This window comes from Gigantopelta aegis, chromosome 14 (assembly GCF_016097555.1).
Source record: "Gigantopelta aegis isolate Gae_Host chromosome 14, Gae_host_genome, whole genome shotgun sequence".
NCBI lineage: Eukaryota > Metazoa > Mollusca > Gastropoda > Neomphalida > Peltospiridae > Gigantopelta > Gigantopelta aegis.
The window spans coordinates 26,103,281-26,130,367 of NC_054712.1; the positions used below are offsets into that span (position 1 = coordinate 26,103,281).

The 27,087-nt window shown below is 36.5% G+C and overlaps 1 protein-coding gene across 1 annotated transcript in view; it reads right to left on the reverse strand.

Moving 5' to 3' along the window:
• Positions 1-1,148: 1,148 nt before the first annotated feature.
• The window catches only part of LOC121388691 (serine/threonine-protein kinase H1 homolog), a 40,316-nt gene continuing 14,377 nt past the window's right edge, over positions 1,149-27,087 (reverse strand). The window contains exon 2 of the mRNA XM_041520145.1: positions 1,149-7,619. Within this exon, the coding sequence (XP_041376079.1) occupies positions 7,236-7,619 (384 nt within the window). The 3' untranslated portion in view covers positions 1,149-7,235. The remainder of the gene's footprint in view (positions 7,620-27,087) is intronic.

Consider the following 27,087-nt stretch of genomic DNA (forward strand, 5'->3'; position numbering starts at 1 on the left):
TTCATGAGCACTACCGGTATTTCTTGTAAACATGAATATGGCTAGTTCTTTTATTATTTATTTGTCTTAAATAACAAAAGTTTAAAATCACATTTACAGTCAGCAGTTTTATGCAGTTTCCTTTTAATATAATTACCATTTATGTTCAACTTGACATATTAACATGCTCATAGCTGCAGGTGAACAAACAATTATTTGTTTTGTACAAAAATACGTACAGATGCATGGAAGAATAGAAGAGATTTTGGGTCAAGTCTGGTTATAGACTATTTTGGTTCATTATTAACACTCGTGGAAATCTATTCTCTTTGGTGTCAGTTAAAGCTTATTTTTATTTCTAGTGCAATTACTGTTTGTTTGTTTGTTTGAGCTTGATCCTTCCAAGTCTAAAATAATTTTACAGGGCCAAATTAGTCAATTGCTAATTTTTATACATAGTGGCTACAACATTTAGTCTTTACGGAAATATTCTGCATATCTTAAAATTGTCTAAAGTAAAATGAGTTCCAGTGAGATCCTGCTTCAAATTACTGTACAGTTCACGTTCTTATGGACAGTTTTATGCTGGGTTTAATTACTGTACAGTTCACGTTCTTATGGATAGTTTTATGCTGGGTTTAATTACTGTACAGTTCACGTTCTTATGGACAGTTTTATGCTGGGTTTAATCCGGACCTGTAAAATTTGGTGCACTTCATCAGAAAATCTATTATTTCAAGTTTTAGTTTGCCAAACAAGGTAACAAATTAACAGCCTTTAAATTGTTATTAGATTTTCTGAATTAGCCAACACAATCTTAAACAAAATTTGAAAATGTGTACGTCCATACAATTTCAGATTTATATTGTTCCTTATTACCTTGTACTGAAATGTGTCTATACTTGAAAGACAGCAGGGCTTCTAGATTATGGTAGCCCCACTCCCATGGCTAGTGATATTCAATGTTGGGCTAGTGAATAACATCTATTTCCATGCCTGATGGCTAGTGAATATTGTTGTGTCAAATGCTGCAGTTACGTCTATTTTGTAAATATGAATATCCTGCCCCTACTACCACTCAGTGTTAGTGTTTTTAAGCTCTATCTCCCTCTTTAGGTGACATATCCGATTATTACTATTATTTAGTAAAATTGTATTAACTTAAAAGTAAAGTAGGGCTAGTGAATTTTTAATCTTGGCTAGTAAATTTGTAAAATTACTGATTCCATGGCTAGTGGATTTTATAAAAATTCTAGAAGCCCTGAAGACATATACAAGCATATAGAGTTGTTTGATGTAAAAATACAGTGTACATGGGATCTGAACCAGTTTTACACATGTATGGCTTTATTATACAAGTAGTTTTGGACATCTACCATTTAAAGTACAAAATTGTTAAGGAACAATAAATTAATTATATTTGATTAATGAGGTAGATATCAATTATCATCACTAGGGGTTAGGAAAATAAAGATATAGTTGCTAGCAGTAAATAAATATAAAGGCAACTGTTGCTTGTGGTTGGTAAATATGTAGACAATTGTTGATTGGGGTTGGTAAATATGTAGACAACTGTTGATTGGGGTTGGTAAATATGTAGACAATAGACAATTGTTGCTTGGGGTTGGTAAATATGTAGACAACTGTTGATTGGGGTTGGTAAATATGTAGACAACTGTTGCTTGGGGTTGGTAAATATGTAGACAATTGTTGATTGGGGTTGGTAAATATATAGACAACTGTTGCTAGGGTTTGGTAAATGTGTAGACAATTGTTGCTAGGGTTTGGTAAATATGTAGACAACTGTTGCTTGGGGTTGGTAAATATGTAGACAATTGTTGATTGGGGTTGGTAAATATGTAGACAACTGTTGATTTGGGTTGGTAAATATGTAGACAACTGTTGCTAGGGTTTGGTAAATGTATAGACAATTGTTGCTAGGGTTTGGTAAATGTGTAGACAATTGTTGCTAGGGTTTGGTAAATATGTAGACAACTGTTGCTTGGGGTTGATAAATATGTAGACAATTGTTGATTGGGTTTGGTAAATATGTAGACAATTGTTGATTGGGGTTGGTAAATATGTAGACAACTGTTGATTGGGGTTGGTAAATATGTAGACAACCGTTGCTAGGGTTTGGTAAATGTGTAGACAATTGTTGCTAGGGTTTGGTAAATGTGTAGACAATTGTTGCTAGGAGTTGGTAAATGTGTAGACAATTGTTGCTAGGGGATGGTAAATGTGTAGACAATTGTTGCTAGGTTTGGTAAATGTGTAGACAATTGTTGCTAGGGTTTGGTAAATATGTAGACAACTGTTGCTTGGGGTTGGTAAATATGTAGACAATTGTTGATTGGGGTTGGTAAATATGTAGACAACTGTTGATTTGGGTTGGTAAATATGTAGACAACTGTTGCTAGGGTTTGGTAAATGTATAGACAATTGTTGCTAGGGTTTGGTAAATGTGTAGACAATTGTTGCTAGGGTTTGGTAAATATGTAGACAACTGTTGCTTGGGGTTGATAAATATGTAGACAATTGTTGATTGGGTTTGGTAAATATGTAGACAATTGTTGATTGGGGTTGGTAAATATGTAGACAACTGTTGATTGGGGTTGGTAAATATGTAGACAACCGTTGCTAGGGTTTGGTAAATGTGTAGACAATTGTTGCTAGGGTTTGGTAAATGTGTAGACAATTGTTGCTAGGAGTTGGTAAATGTGTAGACAATTGTTGCTAGGGGATGGTAAATGTGTAGACAATTGTTGCTAGGTTTGGTAAATGTGTAGACAATTGTTGCTAGGGGTTGGTAAATGTGTAGACAATTGTTGCTAGGGTTTGGTAAATGTGTAGACAATTGTTGCTAGGGTTTGGTAAAGATGCTGAAAACTGTAACAGGTGGATTTTGTTCTCTTTTGATTTCCAGGTTCAATTTTTAACACCGACTCCAGCATCACAATACTACTGACATTTTTAGATTTGCTTCAATTTTCTGTTTGAGAGAATTATGATTGTCATACATTTTTGTCTTTAACAGATGGATGACGTATGCAACAATACAAACGTACAATTGTACACCGTGTGAATGGAAGTATCCATACAATGGTACACAATGTGCACAACGTGAACTTGTGTATCTGTACAAAGTGTGAACACACATTTGTACACAATGTGAACACATCTGTACAACTTAACAAGAATGCAAAATTCTGTACAATGTAAGAACAGATACCCTTGTACAATATGAAAACACTTATTTCTGTACAATATGTAAGAACATTATTTTGTACAATATGTAAGAACACATACTTATGTACAATACACTGACACAAAATATGTACATAATAAAAATTGTAATCACGCTTGATTCTACATACAAGTAGTTACGAAAAAAAACCCCAAAACAATCACCCCACCAGATCACAGGGCAGAAAACAAATTGGTAAATCTGACCTTAAAAAGGGGTGAGGATATCATTTAAGTTTTAAATGTCAACTTTATAATTTGTAGTAATACACAATTGTAACAGGTGGATTTCTAATGCAGTAAGAATGAAACGTACCCAGGACAGGCGTTCTTTAACCTTGGAGGTATGCTTACTTTCTAAATGTTACTTGGGAGTATATAACTGACCATTAAGTATACATTGATCTTCATACATAATTTATAGACTTTTTGATACAGGCGAATGTAGCGGTAAATATAACATTATTCGGATGTTTGTCAGATTATGTTTATCATAACAGTTTCTTCATCTAGCATTTTAAACCATTATCAAATTCTTCATCTAGCAATTTCCCTACTGTCAAATAATAATTAACAAATGAACCAAATTAAAAAAATAGAATATCAAGCTTTTGTTACCAGAATAAAAATCTATTGCCACAATATGAATTTATATAAATCTCTCAATTTGAAAAACATTCGCCCCTTTGTCAGAGCTGAAGAATTCATCTACCTGTATCCATTCATTTCACCTGAATTTGGTAAATCTTCTAGTGGTGACAGCAGAATATGCAGTTTTATCACAAAATATGTTGGTCCTTACGACTATTGTGGAGGAGAGGGGCAAAGCTTATGTCAACTCAGCTATGGTGGAAGATAGAGATCGTTCAACAAATACCTAATGTAAAATCTGACCTTTTGTAACCCCTCCCCAATACTTCTGAATCAAAAATATTATTGGTAGTAAATCTTAAGGCAGAGATGAAGTGTACTTGTAGAATACAGGAAATTGCATTTCAGGACATCTAGTTTTCAAACTTTTATGGGTAAACCTACACCCGAAACCCCTAGAATCGTTGCTTTGGGCCCTTAATCTCAGTCAGCCCCCTCCCCCCCCCCCCCCAAATGTCTACTTGTTTCAGCCATGCCTGCTCCCCTATATGTTTCATAATGCTAAGACCACTCTTGCTCTAACCCATTCACCACTATTACCAATATTATTAGGTTTTCCATTGGAATTTTCATTTTGTTTCTTTGGTATATATATACCATATTGTAAAAAAAAAAAATCCGTAATCCAACAAACTGGCCATGACAGCATTATTTACTTTACTAAGAAAACAGACATTTTGAAAATATTATGTAATTCTTAACAAGTACCTCCTTTCCTAAACCATATATTTTTGTAATATATTCAAGGCCACCCCCTCCCCTAGAGTGTTATGTAATTGGTGAACAGCACCCTGTGTGTATGTAGTAATATCCTTTTTCAACAAGATATGGTTTTGATTTTCTACCTTTTCAAAATGGCATTTTATACATTTTGAAAGCACCTGTTATCTAGCCCTCCTGATCTGCCACAGCAAAAAAACCATGTTGGTTTGAACAGAAACGTAACACATGTACTTCCAGTGCATACAGTAAATGTTTGCCCTAAAATAACCTGAATAGTTGTTTTCATTTTAAGAAAAGCCCCTTTCATGCCAACAAAAAAGAAAAATATGGGCACGAGAAGCCCTTCTCTCAAACATTGCCATTATCACAAAACAACTATCACATTACAGTAACAGGTTGTCATAACAACCAATTAATTGACTGTTTCCTGTTTTCTTGTGGTTGATTCAAATGCAGTAGCATTATTAAACAAATCTTTCATCTCGAAATTACAAATGTCCCCATTGTGACCAATTATCAGGATTGTTTAGAAATCAACCAATCATTCTGACCAATCACCAGGTTCCTTTCATCCGACCAGTCATGTTAGACTTTACAAATAATAGTCTGTTCACATGACCAGCAATGTGGCACAGTCTTAGCGAGTTTTTCCACCAAGCGATTTGCGAACAGTGAACAACTCTTTTCACCAACAGCAGTTTCTTTTTACATTGTCCTTTTATATAAGAATATTGAATGTAATGGTAACTAGCAGGGGACAGCTACATCGTCTATATGTCTGAATCATGGAAATGGGACCAAAGAATATCAGTAAAAGCCATTTGTTCACATCTGCTATCATGTTTGCTTGGCGGAAATTCCCCCTTATTGGATAGTTATTGTTGGCACAGTCATATACAGTGTCAGGGTGAACCCATGTGGTAAGAAATGTAACATCGAAATCTATCCTTTTGTGCATTTTGTATTCTTTTGTGTACATTTATCGTGTACTTTCTGTATGCTTCTTGTGTACTCTGAATGCTTCTTGTGTACATTCTGAATGCTTCTTGTGCATTTTCTTTGTGGTCTTTTTTTATGCTTCTTGTGTACTTTTTGACTCTTTTTTGTGTACTTACTTCATTCTTTCTGTGTTTACACATCCTTTGTATGCTTATATGCTGTTTATTATCTATTACGTGTACTTTATCTGTGCTTCTTGCTTCTTCTTTCTTTTGTCACCATTTTAAGTACCATCAGTTTCAGTCATCAAAAGAAGCATCTCTTAAACACATGTATTTCTCACACAGTCAAATTAGATCCTGCTATAGTGGTCCCTGCCGAAAAAACAACATCTTAAATTCACATCAAACAGCTGCAGCTAATGATTTTTGAGATTCACAGAACTGACATATACAAGTAGTTGCGTCTTTAATGGCATTTTATCCTCTTACAACAATGTACAGTATTTCTGCCTGAAACTCAGAATTCTTGCTGGGAATAGCAATTTCTTGAACTAGATGGAAATTTATTACTTACAATCTCAACTGGAATTCAATAATCCCAGATTTTCAAATCTAAACTGGAGACCATTAAATGCTTGTTAACATTGATCAGTTGAAGCATTGGAATGTCACTACTAGAATACAAAAGCCAGTATTTTAACATTTCAGGTAACCAGAAGTCGGTTGACATGTTTGTTGTTTTTACCTTGGCAACTAGTTCTTCGGTTACGTGAATTGCATTTGTATATAAACCAATCAGTTACCACAACTTTCATAATGTGTAATGGTTCACAACAAAACCAACATGTGGTTTGCGTGAATTTAAACGTTTAATAAATGACATGCAAACAAAACAATGGTTTGCATGAAATGTTTTGTCCTGGAATGTATTTCCAAGAGGTATCTATACTTACAAAAGTTTGATACCATGAAAATTCGAATGCATGCCAAACAGTCACACGAAGACACCAACTTGAGTTTCTGTAGACATTAGAACTACCCACTGGAAATACAGAAATTAATATTCCAAGCAAGAAACTAAATTTCAATCAAAGATGGAATACAATGTCTTTAGAGGGTTATTGGCCTTTAATACATTAGTCAGTATTCTACAGACTGCAACAGAAGTAATCAATTATAATACCAACGTATTAATATTATCAACAGCCAAAAGATTTGTTAAAGTAAAAGAGAAAAAAAGAGGGAAAAAAAGGAGAAATTATTTCAATAACTTGTTTGTTACAATGTTAGTTTTTGTCTGATTGTTTACATGTATCAATAATAATCAGTGAATACATGTTAAAAAGATAACTATGACTGTCAAAAAATCTAACCAAGCAAAATAAATAACTAAAAAATTATTTATAAATGTTCAGTTTTGTTTCTTACACAATTTTATCAATTGATACTCTGAGAATTAACCATACAGTCATCCAATGTGATTATCTTACAAGATCTGTTGCAGAAAGGATCACAGCTATGCGTACCAACTAATGTGATTGTAATTATTATGGCAACTGCCAATGGATGCAATGAGGTTTGTTCATTTCATAATACTTTCTTCACAGCCCTCAACAGTTAATGTGATACTTTTCAACTTGAGACAAAAAGTCCCAACAATAATAATTTGAGAAGAAAAACAACCCTTTCCTCCCGCTATGCGTACTGACTGATGTGACTGTAGTTGCTATGGTAACTGCCAATGGATGCGATGTCGGCCTGCACCTCGGGGTCCTGATGCAGCTCGTCGATCTCCTCAGGCTGGACGCGCCGGTGGTCCGAGCGCAGTGACCGTGCTGACCGGTTGCTCTTGTTGGACCGCGTCGACTTGGAGCTCTTCGAGCTGTTGGCACGGGCACTCTGCCGCTGTAGCAGGTTGCGGCTAATGGTACGGTGCAGGTTCTTGCTGCTGGAGGCAGCGGCGTGGGTGACGATCCACGGGTGTTTCAGACACTCGACAGCCGTCTTCCGCTCATTCGGGTCGAGAAGCAGAGTCTTGTCTATGAAGTCTTTGGCTAGCACAGACACATCCTTCCAGTGCTAAAACACAAATACAGGTGAAATTATTAGTTGAAGCTTAGTAAAAATACAAGTTTAAGTATACGTGTGGAATCTTTGATTACAGTCCATAGACACATGTATCCTTCCAGTGCTGAAAAACAAATTATTAGTTGGAACATAAATAAACAGGTGGAATCTTTGATTACAGTGCACATACACATGTATGTTCTAAAAATCTAATAATCATACAAGTATACATGGATGTGGAATCTTATTACAGTGCACAGACACATCTTACCAGTGCTGAAAAAATTTGTTATATTATCGGCAGTGCCTGAAATAAATATACAAGTTTAAGTATACATGTGGAATTTTTGATTACAGTTCACGTACACATCTTCAAGTGCTGAAAACACAGAACTTTATAATGATTAGCTGTAGTTTTAATAAACATACAAGTTTAAGTATACATGTGGAATCTTTGATTACAGTTCACATACACATCTTCAAGTGCTGAAAACACAGAACTTTGTAATGATTAGCTGTAGTTTTAATAAACATACAAGTTTAAGTATACATGTGGAATCTTTGATAATTGGTAAAATCATATACGCTTATAATAATGTACATCTGATAATAAAAGATTTGTGTAACCCATTTATGCAAAAATAAATTTAGGTAAACTATTTCCTTTTTGCATAAGCCACTGTATCCATGTAACTGAGGTCCTAAATTTAATTCTCCACGGCATGTTTTTGCCAAGGATTATATTAAGTATTTTTTTTTCTATGGCATCAGACCTTGCCTTTTAAGGTGCATGGGTGTGATCGCGCTCGTACAGTGCACGTAATTTCAATCTGGCAAGTGTGAAAAATAACACGTTACACTTAACAATTTTGTATATTGATTGCCACTATTTATCTTATGTAGCTGATAGAAAGATCCGTTTAATAATACAAGAAAAAAATGTTATGACAACGGTAGCATCCATGTAAGATTTTAATATATGACTGGTACTTATCTTTGCAATACAAATCAGAAAACACAGGTTTAATAGACATCTTCAAACACGTACCAATCCGATCAAAACTTCTTTGCCTATTTAATTTATTATTAATTAGAAACAGTCCACTTTTGTAAGGTCTTAGATCACAACATCTGATAAGGACAACTCATTTATACTGTTCATATAGTTACGACAAAAAAAAGAAAAGGGATTGAATTAAATAGTGGCTTCTGTAGCCTACACAAATGAACTTGTTATGGAAATCAGCGAAGTCAGTAAAATTGTATAATTCATAACTGTTAGCCTACAAAGCTTATGTGAGGTCCCGAAAATGGCAATCGTGTAAATTTATACTTTAAAAAAAGAAAAGAAATGAAATTTAGCGGAATAATAAAAAGAAGGAAAAGAAATGATAATAGGTATGTGGAAACAAGCCTAGGTATTTTTTTTATGTCTATTATTTTTCTTTTTTATCATTAAAAAAAAAATCCAATAAAACTTCATTTAAATATTTGTATTTCAGCCAGAGGTTAATGAATGTGCATATGTTATTTATACATTTATATATGTACACACTATAGTAACAGTAATCAATGATCATTGCCGAATATTAAATTTTTGTTTCATTTGTTAGAAAGTTACAGGCCATGTGATTGGAAATTGATTTGATGTGCAATACTCTGTGGCATATTGACCAATCAGAGCTATAGGGGTCAGATTATTTTTACTCTTGGAATTTTGCATGCACATGCTGGTTTACTTTACTACTTATTTCGCATTGATGATGGTGTTTAAAAGTATAGTTTTTTTTATTATCTATATTATGGCATCCCACGTTTGGAATAAAATCCTTTGTAATGACAGATTTTGTCAGAGTTTGTATACTTTTTTGTCAACAACATTGGGGTCATTCTAGACCAATGATGTAATGCTGTCAGAGCCGTTCGTAACTTGTAGCTGTAGGTAATGACGTGTTCCAAAATGTTGAGAGAGGGAGACTAGTTGCGTAATTGTTGAATTAAAAATGCCAGGTGAATGTCAATGTCCCAACCAACACTATCAATTGAAGAAATTGTAGGCACAAGTTATCTTTAAAAATGTTTTAATAATATGAGTCGGTAGTGCACACCTGAGATGCTTGGGTTGTAGTTCATGAACCACCTCCTCGGAACAAGTGCTTTTTTCCCATCCCAACTATCCTAATCATGTTCGTTGTACATAATAATGAAATTCAAGACAAGTTGATTCCTATATATATTTAGCTGCACGTTCATAAAAGCATCTAACAGTGAAAAGGTATATATTTAATTGGGTGCATCAAATTATCTGAATAGTACATATTGTAACTAAAAAATCAAATTGTCTTCATCAGTGTATACATGTCATAATTATATTTCTATAGTACTATTGAAACATTTTAGTAAATTTTAACTCCATTCATGAAAGGGAAAAGAATTCAGACTACACTAATAAACCAAACAACATTAAATTAAAAGAAAACATTATTGGTTAATTTTTGCAACATCTGTCTCTGCATTTACATGTACCAATTACTTCACAAATTAATAATGCTTGGTTTTCACTCGCCTTACCATTTTGATGAGTGCAATTTTTCACTTGCCTAAGCGTTTTGAGGTGTGCGATTTTTCACTCGTCTTTGTTTTTCAAAAGCCAAGAACTGTGGCATGTTGTTTTTTGCTGTGGACATTTTTTTAATTGTAGAAGTTGATGTATACATAACATAATTGTACAAATCATCTCATAATTGTTTACGAATGACCAGCAAACAACTTCTTAAAAATGATTTGATTTTTTCTTCAGAACTGTAAAATATATACTTTGTGGAATACATGCATGCATAGGAAAATTTTCTCACTAATATATAATTATTATTTTTGCATTACACAATATGGTTTAACTAGACATGTGAAATCTTTCTTAAGTGCAGAAACATCATTCAAATGCTGAAAATACATAAAATTATTATTTATATATATGTAGGTAAAACAATGACCATTTTACCCTTGTATTAAAAGACAAATCATAAACGTTATTAGAAACATAATATTTCATTTGGGCATTATTTGTTACAGTAAGTGCAATCGCCTCAGAAAAATTATGAAAACACTCATAGTAAATAAAAACTTTATCACGAACAAGTTTTGGTTACAGGAAAACACCAAGATATAATCAACACAAGACCTGACCTATCGTTTGTGACTTATTTCGAGGGCTGTCATTTTATACTAATTAGCATTTGGGTAGGAATGTGAAAAATTTGGGTAGGAATCTTTCTGAGAAGCAATTGCTCCACTCACCCTCCCAGACATTCCTAACACCCCATACCCATAGCTAGTTATATAACACTCCTAACACCCCATCCACATAGCTAGTTATATAACACTCCTAACACCCCATACCCATAGCTAATTATATAACACTCCTAACACCCCATCCCCATAGCTGGTTATATAACACTCCTAACACCCCATCCCCATAGCTAGTTATATAACACTCCTAACACCCCATACCCATAGCTGGTTATATAACACTCCTAACACCCCATCCACATAGCTAGTTATATAACACTAACACCCCATAACTACCCCAACCCCCATCCCCATAGCTGGTTATATAACACTCCTAACACCCCATCCCCATAGCTAGTTATATAACACTCCTAACACCCCATACCCATAGCTAGTTATATAACACTCCTAACACCCCATACCCATAGCTGGTTATATAACATTCCTAACACCCCATACCCATAGCTGGTTATATAACACTCCTAACACCCCATCCCCATAGCTGGTTATATAACACTCCTAACACCCCATCCCCATAGCTGGTTATATAACACTCCTAACACCCCATCCCCATAGCTAGTTATATAACACTCCTAACACCCCATCCCCATAGCTAGTTATATAACACTCCTAACACCCCATCCCCATAGCTAGTTATATAACACTCCTAACACCCCACCCATAGCTAGTTACCCATAGCTAGTTATATAACACTCCTAACACCCCATACCCATAGCTAGTTATATAACACTCCTAACACCCCATACCCATAGCTAGTTATATAACACTCCTAACACCCCATCCCCATAGCTGGTTATATAACACTCCTAACACCCCATCCCCATAGCTGGTTATATAACACTCCTAACACCCCATCCCCATAGCTGGTTATATAACACTCCTAACACCCCATACCCATAGCTGGTTATATAACACTCCTAACACCCCATCCCCATAGCTGGTTATATAACACTCCTAACACCCCATCCCCATAGCTGGTTATATAACAAGTACCCTGGAGAAATTAATAAACTAAGGGCTCTTCCAAAAATTATCAATGCACCGTTATTATTTTATGCCTAATGAGCTTGCTGCAATTTTTTTCTATGCATAGGCTACTTGATTTCACTAAATAGAAATTATTTTGTACAATGTAGATGCTGGGATAATTGAAAAAAAACCCCCAACAGCCTCCCACCCTGCCTTCCTCCCTCCCCCACATGATCAGATCTGATACAGTTCTAAGAAAATAGCTTTTCATCATTTCATTATACAGAGGACTCGTCAAGTGTTTTTTAATGTGGAAAATATCAACCAAGTCTCTGCCAAGAAAATACTGATTAACTAGATGAGGTTGATATTTTTCATATTAAAAAATATTAGTATAGTGAATTCTATTTATCCTATGACACTTCTAAAATAACATTTTAATTTCATATTAATCCCTGTCAGCAGGCCCATTGGGCTATTTCTCATTCCAGTCAATGCACCATGACTGGTATATCAAAGGCCATAGTATGTGCTATTCTGTCTGTGGGACGGTGCATACTGTTACTAATGGAAAAATGTAGTGGGTTTTCTCTCAAACGCTATATGTCAAAATTACCAAAATGTTTGACATCCAATAGGTGATGATTAATAAATCAATATGCTCTAGTGGTGTTGTGGTGTTGTTAAACAAAACAAACTTTAACTTTTAATTAACACATGGTCTTCAAACACACTACCACTGTAAAATTACAATGAACTTGAGCAGCACAGTCTCCAGCCTTTGTCTGAAGTCTAGAGAGTGCCTCAGACTGCTGTAGTTTGTCTGAAGACCCAGAAACAACTAAAATGGGTAAAGTTTCCATGCACCGCTGTCAGAAGGACCTACTTTTCTTTAACCGGCTAAAAATAGAGCTGGGGAGCACAGGAATACATTGATAAAGAAAGACTGGCTTGTTCACCAGGAGATAACCTCTTAAACACAGTGACTATATAGGCTGCACTTGCACACCTACATGTATCTGTTAAACACAGTGACTATACAGGCTGCACTTGCACACCTACGTGTATCTGTTAAACACAGTGACTATATAGGCTGCACTTGCACACCTACGTGCATCTGTTAAACACAGTGACTATATAGGCTGCACTTGCACACCTACGTGTATCTGTTAAACACAGTGACTATACAGGCTGCACTTGCACACCTACGTGCGTCTGTTAAACACAGTGACTATATAGGCTGCACTTGCACACCTACGTGTATGATCTGTTAAACACAGTGACTATATAGGCTTCACTTGCACACCTATGTGTATCTGTTAAACAAAGTGACTATATAGGCTGCACTTGTACACCTATGTGCATCTGTTAAACACAGTGACTATATATGCTGCGCTCGCACACCTACGTGTACCCGTTAAACACAGTGTCTACATAGGTTGCGCTTACACACCTACGTGTTAAACACAGTGACTATATAGGCTGCACTTGCACACCTACGTGCATCTGTTAAACACAGTGACTATATAGGCTGCGCTTACACACCTATGTGTACCCGTTAAACAGTGTCTACATAGGCTGCGCTCGCACACCTATGTGTACCCGTTAAACAGTGTCTACATAGGCTGCGCTTACACACCTACGTGTACCCGTTAAACACAGTGTCTATATAGGCTGCACTTACACACCTACCTGTACCCGTTAAACACAGCGACTATATAGGCTGCACTTACACACCTACGTGTACCCGTTAAACAGTGTCTACATAGGCTGCGCTCGCACACCTATGTGTACCCGTTAAACAGTGTCTACATAGGCTGCGCTTACACACCTACGTGTACCTGTTAAACACAGTGTCTACATAGGCTGCACTTACACACCTACCTGTACCCGTTAAACACAGTGACTATATAGGCTGCACTTACACACCTACGTGTACCCGTTAAACTGTCTACATAGGCTGCGCTCGCACACCTACGTGTACCCGTTAAACAGTGTCTACATAGGCTGCGCTTACACACCTACGTGTACCTGTTAAACACAGTGTCTACATAGGCTGCACTTACACACCTACCTGTACCCGTTAAACACAGTGACTATATAGGCTGCACTTACACACCTACGTGTTAAACACAGTGACTATATAGGCTGCACTTACACACCTACGTGTTAAACACAGTGTCTATATAGGCTGCACTTACACACCTACGTGTACCTGTGAAACAGTGTCTATATAGGCTGCACTTACACACCTACCTGTACCCGTTAAACACAGTGACTATATAGGCTGCACTTACACACCTAAGTGTACCTGTTAAACACAGTGACTATATAGGCTGCACTTACACACCTACGTGTTAAACACAGTGACTATATAGGCTGCACTTACACACCTACGTGTACCCGTTAAACAGTGTCTACATAGGCTGCGCTCGCACACCTATGTGTACCCGTTAAACAGTGTCTACATAGGCTGCGCTTACACACCTACGTGTACCTGTTAAACACAGTGTCTACATATGCTGCACTTACACACCTACCTGTACCCGTTAAACACAGTGACTATATAGGCTGCACTTACACACCTACGTGTACCCGTTAAACAGTGTCTACATAGGCTGCGCTCGCACACCTACGTGTACCCGTTAAACAGTGTCTACATAGGCTGCGCTTACACACCTACGTGTACCTGTTAAACACAGTGTCTATATAGGCTGCACTTACACACCTACGTGTTAAACACAGTGACTATATAGGCTGCACTTACACACCTACGTGTTAAACACAGTGACTATATAGGCTGCACTTACACACCTAAGTGTACCTGTTAAACACAGTGACTATATAGGCTGCACTTACACACCTAAGTGTATCTGTTAAACACAGTGACTATATAGGCTGCACTTACACACCTACGTGTACCTGTTAAACACAGTGACTATATAGGCTGCACTTACACACCTAAGTGTACCTGTTAAACACAGTGACTATATAGGCTGCACTTACACACCTAAGTGTACCTGTTAAACACAGTGTCTATATAGGCTGCACTTACACACCTATGTGTTAAACACAGTGACTATATAGGCTGCACATACACACCTACGTGTACCTGTTAAACACAGTGTCTATATAGGCTGCACTTACACACCTAAGTGTACCTGTTAAACACAGTGTCTATATAGGCTGCACTTACACACCTACGTGTTAAACACAGTGACTATATAGGCTGCACTTACACACCTACGTGTACCTGTTAAACACAGTGTCTATATAGGCTGCACTTACACACCTAAGTGTACCTGTTAAACACAGTGACTATATAGGCTGCACTTACACACCTACGTGTTAAACACAGTGACTATATAGGCTGCACTTACACACCTACGTGTACCTGTTAAACACTGACTATATAGGCTGCACTTACACACCTAAGTGTACCTGTTAAACACAGTGACTATATAGGCTGCACTTACACACCTAAGTGTACCTGTTAAACACAGTGACTATATAGGCTGCACTTACACACCTAAGTGTACCTGTTAAACACAGTGACTATATAGGCTGCACTTACACACCTACGTGTACCTGTTAAACACAGTGACTATATAGGCTGCACTTACACACCTACGTGTTAAACACAGTGACTATATAGGCTGCACTTACACACCTAAGTGTACCTGTTAAACACAGTGACTATATATATATATATACACACCGGTTTTTTTAAAGTTCTGCTTTCTCGTCATCCAAGCAATCTCGCGTAGGGCACAGAAATGTGGGTGGTTGGCCACATTAAACAGAAAAAGTAGAGATGCGAAGCATAAATAATTGTGTCTAAAACAAATGTACTTAGTGTTATTCAACATTCAGTGTTTTATTTGTTAGTTACGTTCCGCCATGTTTTGACATCTGTAAAATAAGTCAACATTAATTATATCATTTACTTTCTGTTATTTATATATATGTATGTAAATGCCTTTCTTTTTCGTTGTTGTTTTTTCTGTTAGTAAATACATGTAGCCAATATGTCCAAGCATACATTTCAAATTCTGGGTTATCTTTTTTGTTTTGTTTTTTACTTACTTTTACAACATATGCAAAATGAATGCCAACACTGGGGTGGGATGGAATGGGGTGGTGTGGGGTGTGATGACAGTGATATATTAATTCGCCTTTTTAACTGGGGATGCATACTTTTCAGAGTTCAGAGATAGGCAGCGAAGCGAACACTTCTTACAATATTAAGCAAAATCAACCAGCTGCAATGCAGTTTCAAATTTGAACTCTTATATATTAATTTTGAAAACTCGAACTCCCTGAAACTCAAACAGATTTCCGTTTCCCCTTCAAGATGGAGTTATTGAAGTTTGACTGTATATATTCATTTTGCTGTTGTTGAGGAGTTATTTTATCAACAATAGTAACTTTTATCCAGTGTCACAAGAATACCGTCGGTGATGCTCCTGACCCACAGCAATTTATATCTCAACAACAGCGACGGCAGTCAGTGCCATCGTCAAGTTCAAGTCCTGCACTAAAGGATAGCACTGAGATATTTTAACAATGGAGAACAGAATAAACTGTATAACAGTGCACAGTTTGTAACATGTATGAATCACGCCCAATATTGGGAGTCGATCTAGCAACATGCACCTATAAATGATCATTCCCATGGACTTTTTTCCAATTCCTTAGATTGTTAATACTGGTACAACTACCAACATGCAATAAGAACACAAAACAAACTTTGAGAATGATCAGAACACAAATCTGGAGTGAGGATTGGAAAAGTTAAAGTTTGTTTTGTTTAACATCACATGAGAACATTAATTTATTAATCACAGGCTATTGAAAATCAAACATTTGATAATTCTGACACATGGTCTTCAGAGAAAAGCCACTATATTTTTGCAGGCAGCACTTACCATGGTCACTGATATACCAGTTGTGGTGCACTGGTTAATTAGGACAGGAAAATATCCAATCAGAGAACAGGTCCACCAAAAAAACAAATGGTTTGTTCAACGACATCACATTGATTTATTTATCATTGGCTATTGGATGTCAGGGCATACATTTTTTTTTTCTTCAAACAAACGATATGTCGTTCGTGTGGTTTTAGTGTTTGCACGAACGATTTTCTCCAATGGTTCAGATACAAATGAAAAGGTTAACCGGCAACGGTAATCAAATGAGAATCTAAGATGGGTGATTTCCATAGCTTTTCTCCTAATTCTTATCATAAATATTAAATTATTATTATTATTTGGTATGCTGGGACTAACCTAAAAGCTGCCATTTACATTTCAGCACACTACCCCATCGGTTCTGTTACAGGGTAGTACTTGTTGGCACCAATAGTCTGAACGAAACAGGGATTTTCCAGAAGCTTTGAGCTTCCGGGTCTGAACGAAAAGACTTGAAGTTCTGCAACTCCTCAATCGATCCAATTGATGCTGCAACTCAGTGTTTCATCATGTTCTAATATCCACTTCATTATTTTCAAGTCCCTTATTAAACGTACTATTTTCTTCGCTGTGTATGTCATATTTTAATAAACTGATTTAGCAAGGGTTGTACTTGTTTTCATTACAATACATGTTTCAGAATTAATGCATATATTTCAACACAACCACACAGGTGTCAAAAAGTAAATAAATATACAGAACTTCACATACGTTTTTTTCCGCTTCCTATTTATTGTACGAGTTTATTGTGCCAAAACACGTCAGTTTACATTTTCGGACGAGCGATTATAGTTTTTGCACAAACGATCCGTCATTTGTGTCGATATTGGTTTTGCATAACCGACAGACGAACAACAAAATCGTTCATGCCAAATTTTATGCCCTGGATGTCAAACATTTAGTTATTCTGACATATATAGTCTTAGGGAGGAAACCTGCTACATTTTTTCATTAGTAGCAAGGGATCTTTTACATGTACCATCCCACAAACCAGATAGCACATACCACAACCTTTGATATAGCAGTCGTGGTGCACTAGCTGGAATGAGAAATAGCCTGGTGGGACTACCAAAGGGAATCGATCCCAAACCGACAGTCCACCAAGGAGGTTCGATCCTATGACCACAGCACTCTAGTGACCGAGCTAGATCCCACCCCAGAGTGGGGACTGTGTCACCGAGAGCTCTTGGGCCTCACAAGCCAGATCCCACCCCAGAGTGGGGACTGTGGCACCGAGAGCTCTTGGGTCTCACAAGCCAGATCCCACCCCAGAGTGGGGACTGTGTCACCGAGAGCTCTTGGGTTTTACATGTATGTTAAGTGGTCTCTGGGCCATTTTAGTTAGTTTGAGGCATATTAGTTTTAGTTCATTGAGGCATTTTAATTAGTTTGGGGCATGCGGATTCAGCAAAAATATAAGCAAGGTGTTTATATATGCACAGGATTCTGGGTAAAACCAAATTTAATTAGAGAGATTGGGGTAGTTTGTTTTGTTTAACGACACAACTAGAGCACATTGATTAATTAATCATTGGCTAGTAGATGTCAAACATATGGTAATTCTAACATGTAGTCATCAGAGATAACCCGCTATATTTTTCCTAATGTAGCAAGGGATCTTTTATATGCATCCTGCCCCATGATTGAAGGTAAAACAAAATTTAATTTGCGGGATTGAGGTAGGTGCAGGATGGTGTGAGTAAAGACCATTCTAGAGAGGTTGGGGTTGGGGAGCATGTTAAAATATTCTTGAACAATCTAAATTAAAATATCTAAATTTGTCCACAAAATTAATTCATTAATTCACCAGTAGGCATGTCCTTGAAATGGTACAGAAATAAAAAGTCATAGCCACAATGTTATTATTCAAGTGGGTTACCTATATTTAGCAACCTTCAATTAAAAAGAAATGATATTCAGTTTTAGGTGTTAAATGTTTATTGCATTGGCCAAGAACATCAAAGGGGAGGGGGTGCACAAACACTGTTATGTGTCTTTTTGCAGTTCTTTGCCATACATGTACTAGTTTATTATGAAGATGGATACATTTACAGTCCTCGAAATTTGCAATGGCAATCAACAGTACTGGTACAAAAAGCTGTTGCAAACTTGATCTGTGGCATTTTTATCATTATCAGGATTTTTTTTTTGTTATCATTCATATTAAACTGTCATCACAATACCAGAGAATGTTTTGTTCAGTATCATGTCACAATTCGTTACATAAATTTCCGAGATTGCTACACAATTCTAAGATGTTAAATAATAGTTGCTCCTCAATTTTTAACTGATCACCAACTGTTAAAACAAAATATTTCCTCGATACAATCTGAATTTTGAGGGCTGTTTAAAACAATTCCTTATCATGCCCTTGTAATCTGTATACATATATATTTTTAGAAACTTGTAATATTGCTTTGAGCATCGATTCTTTCCTGGGGCAGGACATAGCCCAGTGGTAAACTGCTTGCCTAATGTTCCAGCCAGTGCACCAGGATTGGTTTCTCAAAGGTGTTATCCTGTCTGTGGAATGGTGCATATAAAAAGATTATTTGCTACTAATGGAAAAATATAACAAGTTTCCTTAAGACTGTATCAGAATGACCAAATGTTTGACTTCCAATAGCTGATGATTAATAGTCAATGTGCCCTATGGTGTTGTTAAACAGTGTCTATTGAAGTCTTACAGTAACACACATGTACAGTGACTGTAAACCAGTGTCTACTGAAGTATTACAGTAACACACATGTGCAGTGACTGTAAACCAGTGTCTATTGAAGTCTTACAGTAACACACATGTACAGTGACTGTAAACCAGTGTCTACTGAAGTATTACAGTAACACACATGTGCAGTGACTGTAAACCAGTGTCTACTGAAGTATTACAGTAACACACATGTACAGTGACTGTAAACCAGTGTCTATTGAAGTCTTACAGTAACACACATGTACAGTGACTGTAAACCAGTGTCTAGTGAAGAGTCCTACAGTAACACACATGTACAGTGACTGTAAACCAGTGTCTAGTGAAGAGTTCTGTCTTACAGTAACACACATGTGCAGTGACTGTAAACCAGTGTCTAGTGAAGAGTCCTACAGTAACACACATGTAGTGACTGTAAACCAGTGTCTAGTGAAGAGTTCTGTCTTACAGTAACACACATGTACATTGACTGTAAACCAGTGTCTAGTGAAGAGTTCTGTCTTACAGTAACACACATGTACAGTGACTGTAAGCCAGTGTCTAATGAAGAGTTCTGTCTTAAGTAACACACATGTACAGTGACTGTAAACCAGTGTCTAGTGAAGAGTTCTGTCTTACAGTAACACACATGTACAGTGACTGTAAACCAGTGTCTAGTGAAGAGTTCTGTCTTAAGTAACACACATGTACAGTGACTGTAAGCCAGTGTCTAATGAAGAGTTCTGTCTTAAGTAACACACATGTACAGTGACTAAACCAGTGTCTAGTGAAGAGTTCTGTCTTAAGTAACACACATGTACAGTGACTGTAAGCCAGTGTCTAATGAAGAGTTCTGTCTTAAGTAACACACATGTACAGTGACTGTAAACCAGTGTCTAGTGAAGAGTTCTGTCTTACAGTAACACACATGTACAGTGACTGTAAGCCAGTGTCTAATGAAGAGTTCTGTCTTAAGTAACACACATGTACAGTGACTGTAAACCAGTGTCTAGTGAAGAGTTCTGTCTTACAGTAACACACATGTACAGTGACTGTAAGCCAGTGTCTAATGAAGAGTTCTGTCTTAAGTAACACACATGTACATTGACTGTAAACCAGTGTCTAGTGAAGAGTTCTGTCTTACAGTAACACACATGTACAGTGACTGTAAACCAGTGTCTAGTGAAGAGTTCTGTCTTACAGTAACACACATGTACAGTGACTGTAAGCCAGTGTCTAATGAAGAGTTCTGTCTTAAGTAACACACATGTACATTGACTGTAAACCAGTGTCTAGTGAAGAGTTCTGTCTTACAGTAACACACATGTACAGTGACTGTAAGCCAGTGTCTAATGAAGAGTTCTGTCTTACAGTAACACAAATGCACGAGTGTAAACCAGTATCTAGTGAAGTCTTACACACACACACACACACACACACACACACACACATACTGACTGTAAACCAATGTCTAGTGAAGAATCTTACAGTAACACACACGCACACACAGTGACTGTAAACCAGTGTCTAGTGAAGTCTTACACACACACACACACACACACACACACATACTGACTGTAAACCAATGTCTAGTGAAGAATCTTACAGTAACACACACGCACACACAGTGACTGTAAACCAGTGTCTAGTGAAGAGTTTTGTCTGACCGAGCCGGTCATGGCAAAGGCAGACATCTATCTGCGGTCTCCACCACCGATACCGCCACCATGCCGAAATCTTGGCACTGTCTGCAGATCACAAGTTGTACTTAATGGAGGCGCTTGTTCCTCCAGATAGTGAGCAAGTCTGCTGGGGTCAAAGTCCACTGTGTACAGCCAGCGGCAAACTATGGCATTGGGTTACACCAAGTGAATCAAATGAGCACTGCCACTTCACCACAAGGAAGTGTCTTACTACAAATGGTACAGTGAGCAATACCACCTAATTACAAATGGTAACCAAGATGCCATAATTTTGTTCAACATTTGAGCAGTGTTTGATAAATGTTTGAGAAAGTTACTAGTCCTCACAGAAGCTTTGGTTAGTGTCCTATGTATTATAGTAATTAACTAGCCCAGATAAAACATTTACGAGCCAGGACTGTGGACTAGTGGATTTTTCGAACCCTGATTTGAGTTTGCTGTTATTTTAACGTGTTTCTGACTAATAAATCCTTTTCAATGACAAAAATTACATAGGTACAGGGAATATTTTGTTTTAAAAAAAAGAGAAAAAAAGTAGACACTATTGCTTAATGTTTTAAAACTGTGTAGCTATCTCTGAAACTTGAATAGCAAATCGTGACATGATACTGAACAAAATGTTCCCCGAGGCCCTAGCTAGCTACTTAAATAAATGTTCTTCTTTAGAATATTAGTGACTATAAATATCCAATGTGTTTCAAGTAAACCTAATCCTAGTCTTGACATTTATATATTTGATATTTGAATGATAGAAACAGAAACCTGTTGCCATGCACCACACAGGATACTTTGCTGATGAAGCAGCAAGTCATCTGTTATATACATGTACTTTCCCATAGACAAACTGGACAGTCTGTAGCCATGGCCTCTGATGTAGTCTACCAGCTCGCTCGATGCACGGTCGGTGTGGGATCGATCCCCGTCGGTGGGCCCATTGGGCTATTTCTTTCCAGTCAGTGCACCACGACTGGTATATCAAAGGCCATGGTATGCACCACCCTGTCTGTGGGATGGTGCATATAAAAGATCCCTTGCTGCTAATCGAAAAGAGTAGCCTATGAAGTGGTGACAGCGGGTTTCCTCTCTCAATATCTGTGTGGTCCTTAACCATATATCTGACACCACATAACCATAAATAAATGTATTGAGTGCGTCGTTAAATAAAACATTTCCTTCTTTCTAATAATAGTAGCATACCTCACCGTGTAAGGGGAGCTATCACTCATTCTCCTTATTATATCCATGAGACTAGGCCAAGCAAAGTAACGTTAGCTCCCAATGCATGTGAATGTATATGGTATTAATATGATAATATCTTAAATGGCTTCCCTTAATCTAAATTAGTGGAGTGATTAATCACTCACCTCACGTTTTCAAAGTGAGGTCGATAATGTAACTCAAGTATGTATCAAAGTTTGTTTTGTTCAACGACACTACTACTGGGACCAGCTGGGGATACTAACCTGTACAAACAACCAGTAGAAGAAGTTTGTTTTGTTCAACGACACTACTACTGGGACCAGCTGGGGATACTAACCTGTACAAACAACCAGTAGAAGAAGTTTGTTTTGTTCAACGACACTACTACTGGGACCAGCTGGGGATACTAACCTGTACAAACAACCAGTAGAAGAAGTTTGTTTTGTTCAACGACACTACTACTGGGACCAGCTGGGGATACTAACCTGTACAAACAACCAGTAGAAGAACTTTGTTTTGTTTAACGACACCACTAGATTTAGTAATCATTGGCTATTGGATGTCAAACATTTGGTAATTCTGACTCATAGTCATCGGAGAAAACCCGCTACATTTTTTAGGATTTCACGGTAACGATCATTTCCAATACTGTGTCGGTAGCGTGTCTGTAAAATGACAAAACCGAAAATTCATTTCCCATGATTATGATATGAGTACGACTATTCAACGAAAATAATACATATTACATATTATATATTTATTATTTTTTAAAAACAGTTTCCAATGGCTTCCCATGATCACAAGACACAGAATCGAAAAAGTGTTTCCCATGAAATTTGAAATCCTCAAAATCTCAATATTATTGTGCTAGTACTAGTAGTACTCACTCACATTACCATATCACAGTGGACACTCTCCCCTAGTCTATACATATAGGATGGGTGAACAGCTGAGGTGCCAAAACAATGGGCAGAGCTACATCCTTTTGCGCTAACCAATAACACTGGTGATGTGGGAGGATAAACTTGGCACCAACAACCAGGAACCGGAACCTACCTGTTAAATATGGGTCCATTTTCAATCCCCAGTTCAAATCCAGTTAAAGGAGTCTTCCCTCGGCTCATTTTCTCAATAAAATGTTGTATTTTGTGTAATTAGATTAACCTATTAAGCAACCACTTCAAAAGCAACTCAAGTGTCCTCCCCCACTCAAACATAATTGATATCTTTGTTAAATGACATGACTAACTTTAGAATTATAAGAATTTAACTATGTAAATGTTTTTCAGTTCATGCAGGTACGAACCAAAACTATAATATACACAAATTTAGTATTAATTACCTGCTAAGCTAAGTCAAACTAAAGTTAGTTTTAACACTACTAGAGCATATTGATTTATTAATCATCAGCTGTCGAATGTCATATATTTATTTCTAACACATAGAAATCCACAACAGTTTTTCATTAATTTAGCACCAACGGAACTTTTATATGCACTTTCCACCAGGCAGGACAGCACATACCATAGACTAATGTACCAGTCATAGTAAACTGGTTGGCATGCTAAGTCGTACAGTTTGGTTCTATAAATCAGCTGATGAAATGCCATGATGTCTCATGCAAAGAGATGATAAACACTGATATCTCATGGGTCTAATAGCTGCCACAGCAGTGTAATAACAGCAAGATAGGGCTCAAGGAGAAAAGCATGAGTGTATCGTTAAATAAAACATTTCCTTCTTCTTCTTTTTGTTAATCTCCATTACTCAAATTCACCACAAATTGCACCACTGTTCAAATTCAGGAACTTTTCCACACTGTTAAATTTTAATGAATTTTCTCTGTTGCTTAAACTGTGACACGAGCGGATTCAATAAACACCTCAGGTCTGATCCAAGGATATTGATCTGTGTGTTGGAAATAGCTTACATCTGTTTGCTCAGGAAGTGTTGTTTTGCAGAGTTCAAAGACCAATCAACAGCACATCCGAGTGGGATCAATGCTGGTTCTGTATTGCAGCACGCCTTGCATTTAAATATGGATGAAGCTTAATTGATGTGCACTAAATAACTCACTAATCTTCATTTTAAAGCAACCCACCATGGTTTCCATGGTCCTTGCATTCTTTTGTTTTATTCCCACAGGTCGGCCCACTGGGCTATTTCTCGTCCCAGCCAGTGCACCGCAACTGCTATATCAAAGATCGTGGTATGTGCTATCCTGTATGTGGTATAGTGCTTATAAAAGATCCCTTGCTACTAATGGAAAAATGACGCCAGTTTCCTCTCTAAGACTATATGTCAAAATTACCAAATGTTTGATATCCAATGGCTGATGATTAATAAATCATCTTTTGTTTTACATTAAATTAATTTAGAGATAGTACAAAGACTTGGATAACCAGAAACATGCTGGATTTGACCAAATTCAATTCAATAAAAATGAAAATGTGTGCCTCAGAGGAGCTTTGTACCCAGTTTCAGAACAATCCAATGATAACTATAGGAGAAGATAAACTTCAAAGGAAACATTGATGGACAGATGTATGGATGAACATAGATGCTGGACAAATCGGTATTAGAAAAGCTCTGCTGATGAACTTTATAGCAGAAAACAAAATTATAATTGTTTTTTATTTTAATAAATTTAATGTTTTTTGTTGGGTTTTTTAATATGCATCGAGATCAACATTCATAGATGCAACCATAAATCAAGTTCCAATCATCTAGTTAGGACTTACAGTAGACTCTCTTAGAAATGCAAAAATTTAATGTTGACGCCAACGTGAAGTTGATGCAGTTGCTGTTGCTGGAAGAAGGAATATCTATATCTCGCCTCAAGGACGAAGTCAAAAGGCGAGACAATTAAAATGAAATGAAATCTAATCGCTTGAAGCACTGAATGGCTGAATGATTTATGCCTCTTGCAGCCTCGGGCATAAATCTAAACTGTTGCTGTTTTACATGAGCTGAGCTGTGGTGCATAAAGAGCATGAAGTGTTTGTAACTGGCAACAAAAACATATGTAATAAATTATGCATGCATCAACACATTTTAAGTCATTGTGAAATGTAGGTAGTTGTATGCATGTATTTGGCAACAAAAACATATGTAATAAATTATGCATGCATCGACACATTTTAAGTCACTGTGAAATGTAGGTAGTTGTATGCATGTATTTGGCAACAAAAACATATGTAATAAATTATGCATGCATCGACAAATGTTTAGTCATTATGACATGCATGTAGTTGTGAACTAAGGTCGATGACAGTCACTTTTTGCACCCATGTTTTGGCTTCCTACACAATAATTAAAACATATCCAATAGTAATTTGTTTTATATGATATATTTGACACAAGGTACTTTTTATTTCGTTCATCTTTTAAAACTTAAACTTGATATTTTGTCCAGAATTATGAACAATTAAAACATAGCGACCTGTAATCAGCATTGCATGTCTGCTTGTTATAGAATTCAGACAGGGGTCAAGGTTAGTAGACTAGTTGTTATTTTAATGTGGCTAAGCATTGTAATAATATAGCTAATATAGTCACTTTGCATCTCCTTAAAATAACTATAAGTTGAATACATAACGTTTCCATTTTAAGTACACTGGAAAAATTCCAATGCAAACTTGCTATTGAAAATGTTTTGTTTGAACATTACTAATGCACCTGAATGTGTTTGAAGAAAATATTGTGATTAAAAAATTGTATCTTTTACGAAATATGGATTTCAAGTGAAATTATGGTCAGATACATGTATGTTATATTTATTGTGTACGAACCAAAAACAAGAGTGCGAAAAGTGACTGTCGTCGATCTTAGTAGCTGGCAACAAAAACATATGTAATAAATTATGCATGCGTCAGTGCATGTTTACGTGTATTAATTATCACATGCATGAAGATGTAATTCAAGGTGCATGTGCATGCCATTAGTTATTAAGTAACATAAAACTATGTAATTATGCATGCATCAATACATCTCGACATTACTGATCATCATGTGTATGTGGAGTAAAAATTAACTATGCCTATTTGACTTTATTGCTGGTTTGTGAAATGTGCTCGTACATGTATTTAATTATATACCAAATTTATCTTCAATTCACACTTGACAAATCAGCAAATGAAAGCTTCAATTTAAACCCTTATTTATTTTTTTCAATCTTGAAAAAAACGTGGGTTTGTTATGTGTTGATTATACATGTATGTAATTTTAAATTTACACGAACTGCCATTTGGTTACATTATACATGGTGAATCATTCTAACATGAAAAGTTGCAAACTTTAAAAGGTTCATAAGCAAGTTATTAATGTATTTTAAAAATGCATGTATTCTGTATACTGTTCTAGACTAATTTTGTCAAGTTGTAATCAACAAAATTACGTAAATACAATTCATATAACTGAACAATTGGTTACCTACACATGTATTTTTAATCCGTCCCATCCTCCTACAATTTTTTTTGTTGTAAATAATTTCAGTTTGGTTTGAAGCAAGAATAAAAGTAAAAGTGTGTAGGAAATATTATTTTTGTATTTTTTAGAAAACAATATGCACTGAAATAAATAACTTGTAGTAAATTCCATCAAATTAAAAAAGGCGTTCCCTGTGGGATGGACTATATAGGGAATA